Raw genomic sequence first — 5,935 nt, forward strand, 5'->3', positions numbered from 1 at the left:
AACACAAAAATCCAATGGGGTTTTAATGGGGTCAGTGGTGAGCAGAGATGTTTCCGTGGTAAGACCGACTAACAGTTCACAGACGGCTTTCACACGAGTAATCTGCTAAGTTACAAAGACAAAATAGGACAAGAATAAAAGCAAACAAGCAAAACATGAAGGAATTCTTATAGGGTTAAGTCAATTAACAGCATTTGAGAGAATGTTTACCATAACAAAATTATTTTGACTTATCCTTTTCTATTTTATTTTATTTTTGTGAAAGATAAAGCAAAAAAAAGGCACATTATTCTGTTTTTCTGAGCTTTAATGCTGTTCAAGTTAGCATTTCTACAGTTTTAACAAGCACGTATTGTGGCCAAATAATTGAAACAGCTTGTATTTTAACATTTATTGATTGGCCCCATTCACTTCCATTTTACTGTTCTGTTTAATACCCCAATATAACTAAGATGTTTTTTTTTTAAGGAGGGACTTAAAAGTGAAAAAACAGTGGAAAATTAATTTTATAGTAATCAACTTAACACACGAATGCTATTGACTGAGCTAAACTTTTACTGAACCTCGGAAACTCCTTGAGGGTAAGAAGATAATACTATATGGTTAATGATTTAAGCAGCTTTGGTATTATCAGCACCAAATGTGTAAGTGACATGTTTTTGTTTTTACAAAAAAAAAAGTCCATGGTAACATTATATTTCACATAATTTAACTTCAGAAGTTTCGGTTACGCTTTGTTTAAAAAGTCCCCTTGTGGTGAAAATCCAGTTTTTAATGTTGTTTATGTGTCTATGTGGTGTTTCTAATACGCTTTAAGACAGCATTGCGAAGTATAAACTGCAGCGAACCAAAGACAGTCTCAAAAACACGCTTTGCAATCGCTGGCGTTTCTGACGTCACAAACGACATTGTAACCAATCAGATCAACGTGTGATCGTCAACCGGTGGATCTCTGAGCTGAGGGAGTGAGTGAAGGTGGGGCTTATTTGCATATTCATAGGACTGCGTTTACCAAATGAGGCAATGGTGTCGAGTTACATTCAAGCTACTTTAAGGACAAAACCTTGAAATTTTGGTGATCAAACAATTATTGACTACAGGGAGACGTGTTACAGTGTAATTATGCATTTTAGTACTGAGTAATATTAATTAACTAACTACACGTACTTACTATTGGGTAAGGGTTCGGGTTTGTCGCATGTAACGTGAAATGTCGCATCCAATGTCAGATATTTGATCGCTCTGTCAGTGAGTGTACTAAATAAACATAATGTGAATGTCTGACATGTTTAGAGTTTAAAGGGATATTCCACCTTTTCCTTTTTTTTTTTTGGAAATAGGCTCATTTTACAATTCCCACAGAGTTAAACAGTCGAGTTTTACCGTTTTCGAATCCATCCAGCCGATTTTCTGATATTTAGAAGAATATCAGTAACCAGACAGTTTCTGGTCTCATTGACTTCAATAGTATATTTTTTTCCTACAATGGAAGTCAATGAGACCAGAAACCATCTGGTTACTGATATTTTTATAAACCGGCTGAATGGATTCGAAAACGGTAAAACCCAACTGTTTAACTCTGAGGGAGTTATAAAATGAGCCTATTTCCAAAAAAAAGTGGAGTATCCCTTTAAATATGAGTCCTCAAACAAACCAGCTTAAGAGTATCAGTAACATTTGGCATCATCACAACATGACATTTTGAGTTGTACACTAGCTTACAAAGAGAAGTATACAAACAGGAAAACTCCAAGTGTGCACACTAACAAGAGGCCGAGATTGAGGACAAATTTGGTTTTTGGAGGTTCTTTGAGCATTTCAGTCGCACTCCTGATTTCATCTCCAGAAGGTGAATCCACTTCCTCAGAGCTTGTACTAAACCCACAGAACCAATCCAAACATTTCACACACCGTCCCGTAACTCGTCCTGCATGTTTGTGGGAGCGTTGGCCATTCGGAAGCATTTCAGGGACAACCTTGAGAGAGTTTGCTTTCATTTCCACTTCATCCGATGTCTTCTCTTTTTGAGTTTCTTCTGAGAGCTGATGAAGTTTGCCATGGAAGTTTGCGTGCGCATCGGCGTGTTGATTTCGGTTGCGTAGTCCCCACAACGTAGTCGTGGCGATCTGCTCCTTGCTTGGTGGATTTGTGCAAAGACTGACGACTACCGTCACAAGCCCTGAAACCCAAAACAACACAGCCGCCACATACATGAAATGAATATCCTTGATGAAGGACGGACGGTTATCAATCGTGTCGCAGTCCGGCTCTCTATAGACAAAGGCGAGAATTAGTCTTGTGGCTCCAAGTAAGAAGCCCACAATGCCACCCCAGAATGCACCGGTTTCATTGCAACGTTTCCAGAGGACGCCAAGCAGGAAAAGTGCAGCAATTGGTGGCGTAAGATAATCAGAAACCTCCTGAATGTAGAGGAACATCTGACCACCTTGCAACTGAACGACGAACGGGACCCAAGCTATGCTAACGGCTACTATGAAGACCACAAACAAGCGTCCCACCATCATGAGCTCTTTAGAGGAAGCTTGACGACGCACCATCTTATAGATGTCAAGGGTAAAGATAGTACTGGCGCTGTTAAAGATCGAGTCTAGGTCGCTCATGAGAGCGGCGAGCATCACGGCCATCATCAAGCCTCGTAATCCTACGGGCATGACGTTCATGACGAGTCGAGGGTACGCGGTGTTTGTGCAACCGGCTTTGCTGTTGCACACTTGCATGCAGTGCTCTGGACTAATGCACGCAAGCTCGTCAGCGAAAAGCACACGCGAGATCATCCCTGGAATCACTATGATAAACATCGGGAGGACTTTTAGGACGCCGGCCATCAATGTCGACCCTTTGGCGTGGGCAATATTACGGGCCGCGAGGACTCTCTGAACGATGACCTGATCGGCGCACCAGTACCAGATCGAGGCGGGAGTCTGGCCTAGAAGAAAAGCAGGCCACGGCAAGTCTTTGTCCACGGGACCTCTTAAGATCTTGAAGGAATCTAGCTTGGGATGCACATGGCAGGAATTGGTGTAGGTGAGGTTTCTGCCTAGCTCGATGGCAGTGACGTTGGGAACGGCGGTCATGTATCTGGTGCGCAATCCCTCGAGACCCCCAACCTTGGCTAAGCTGATACCCATCAGGCACAAAGCGCCCGATATCATGAGGAACGCCTGCAGGGTGTCCGTGTAGATGACCGCCGCTAGCCCGCCGGTGACCGTGAGAAGAGCCGTCATGGTGATGAGCAGGATCACGGACACGTAGAGGTTCCAGCCGAGAGATTCCTGGATGAAAAGCGCTCCGGAGTAAAGATCCACGGAGAGCTTGGTGAAAATGTAGAGGAGGAGGGTTAGGCACGCGAAGAAAACCTTGAGCCGCTTCCCACCGAATCTTTTGGAGAGGTACTCCGGCATGGTGTACACACCCGAGTGGATGTAAACGGGTATGAAGACCCATCCCAGGAGCTGGAGGAGTAGAATCGCATTAAACTCCCAGGCGGCGACGGCGAAACCGCTAGCTGCTCCTGAGCCGGCGAGGCCGATGAAGTGCTCGCTGCCGATGTTGCTGACGAACAGCGACGCACCGATCATCATCCAGTTCATGGAACGGCCGGCGAGGAAGTATCCGCTCACGGTTCCTCGATTCGCCTTCCACATCGCAAAAAAGCCAAAGCACAGGACAAGAACGAAGTACACGGCGACGACAGCGATATCTGCCGCTTCCATTGTTGATGCCATTTTTTATTCGTTGATGGATCAAGACATAGGATTCGGTGGGCCACATGTAGCAAGTACTTCTAAAAGAAAGACAAAATTATATTTAGCGAACATGGTACAAACATGATACTAACTTTTTAGTATTATAGTGGAATGTCTAATACTGCCCTTTTCATTTATTATTGTACTTGTATTTTTCCCTTTACACTTCTTTTTAGTGAGCTAACATTAATGCCTGGTAGAGCCAGACCGATGGCCGATGCTGATACAAATATTTTTGGGTTTTAAAATCCGATATATCGGCCGATATTTTTTTTTTTTAAACTGGACATGATAGTCACAAATTTTGTCATGCTTATTTGCGTTAAGAGAACTGATGGGGATGATCTTTTAATTGTTATTCAAGCAATGTATGTATCGGGAACAATTCAACGAGTGTTGCCAACAGGAACGGTGTAGAGTGCCCTCTGGTGGACAAACTATACAACTCCCACACTCATGACATGGTTCAAGCGTGTTTCGTCTGTTTTTATGTTATTTTTGAAATATTAATTTATCGGCCATTATAACTGCCGATACCGATGGAAATATATCGGTCTGGCTCTAATGCCTGGTTCAGATTACACGATTTTAGCCAGATTTTGGCACGATCCGTTTGACGTAGGGTGTCGTGGGGATTCGTAAACGACAACGGGCGTCGGAACGCAAGATTCGATCTTATCTTCTCGTATAGTGTGTCATAGTGGGCGACAACCTACGTCGCGTCGGCGATGCTTCACGAGATCATAACAAAAAGACTAGCATGAAAAATTAGACATTTAGCAGACATGGTACAAACATGATACTAACTTTTTAGTATTATAGTGGAATGTCTTGTACAATTCATGAAATACTGTCCTTTTCATTTATTACTGTACTTGCATTTTTCCCTTTACACTTCTTTTTTTGTGAGCTAACATTAACTGCAGTTAAAATATTCTTGATATCTGTGGTGAAAATCAAGTTTTTAATGTTGTTAAAGTGTCTATGTGGTGTTTTTAAAATGCTCCACCCAAAAATTAAACTTCTGTCATCATTTACTCACCCTCAAATTTTTGCAACCCTGTATGAGTTTGTTTCTTCTGCTGAACACAAAGGAACTTATTTTGAAGAACGATTGGAGCACCATTGACTTCCATAGTATTTCTTTTTTTTGTGCTAAAAAAACTGTTTGGTTCCAATTGTTCTTCAAAATATCTTCCTTTGTGTTCAGCATTAAGAAATGAACTCAAACAGGTTTGCAACAACTTAAGGGTGACAGAAATTATGACAGAATTTTTGGGTGGAGTATCCCTTTAAGACAAACCATGTGCAAATTTGCGTATTCATAGAACCGCGTATAGTATGATGCAAGGGTGTCGGGTTATTAAAAAAAGGACAAAAGTTTAACAATAACATTATTTAATTCACCCCCAAAAAGTGAAAATTCAGTCTTTTTTTATTAAATGCTCTGCAACACATAATATGTTCTGAAGAAATAAGTAAAACAATAATTTTCAGTAGCCTAGAAATACCCTCAAACTTCATTTTTGCAAGTGGATGACGTTGACTTTAATGTGATGAACTAGGCCTACACATATAGGAAAACGTAATACATCCACTATAAATCACCACATGCTTCCAGACATTGAGTAAAAATTATACAAATATCTAGTTCAGTCATGAAACACTAGAGGGCGTGTACACTATACTGTACACGTCAGTCAAAATCGCAATGTTTTAAAATAATGTAAAAAAACAAAAGTAATAATAATAATGTCATCTATGAAAAGTTAATATCCACGTTAATTGTCATCTACCATCAAACCAGATGTTTATTTAAAAAAGTTAACAATTGTTATAACAAAAAACCCGTTACTTGATGAGCATAAGCAGCACTGGACAATTATAATAAAAAAAACACATGGAAAACTGGCTGAAATTAGCGTCACATTACATGAACAGTTTTACAGAGATCGGTGTGATTTTTAAACGTGAAAAACTCAGACATACTTACCCGAGATGCTGTGAGTGCTCTTGAACCGGTGTGTGAGGAGGAAACTATCTATCTCCTCCATCCATTGACTCCCCCGCGCGCGCCCGCGCCCATGACGCCATCGAACCCGCGCATCCGTTCAGCCCGAGCCCACCCGCGGGAAGTGATGAGATGTGGTACAGTGATGTCATCAGAG

At 41.4% G+C, this 5,935-nt stretch overlaps 1 protein-coding gene across 1 annotated transcript; it reads right to left on the reverse strand.

Annotated features, from left to right (window-relative positions):
- Positions 1-5,935, reverse strand: slc5a3a (solute carrier family 5 member 3a). The gene is made up of 2 exons (XM_039648255.2): positions 5,761-5,935; positions 1-3,805 (listed from the first exon to the last, which is right to left on the reverse strand). The coding sequence occupies exon 2, from the start codon at positions 3,744-3,746 to the stop codon at positions 1,719-1,721; it is 2,028 nt and encodes a 675-aa protein (XP_039504189.2). The 5' UTR covers positions 3,747-3,805; positions 5,761-5,935; the 3' UTR covers positions 1-1,718.

This window comes from Pimephales promelas, chromosome 6, assembly GCF_988280905.1.
Source record: "Pimephales promelas chromosome 6, fPimPro1.hap1.1, whole genome shotgun sequence".
Taxonomy (NCBI): domain Eukaryota; kingdom Metazoa; phylum Chordata; class Actinopteri; order Cypriniformes; family Leuciscidae; genus Pimephales; species Pimephales promelas.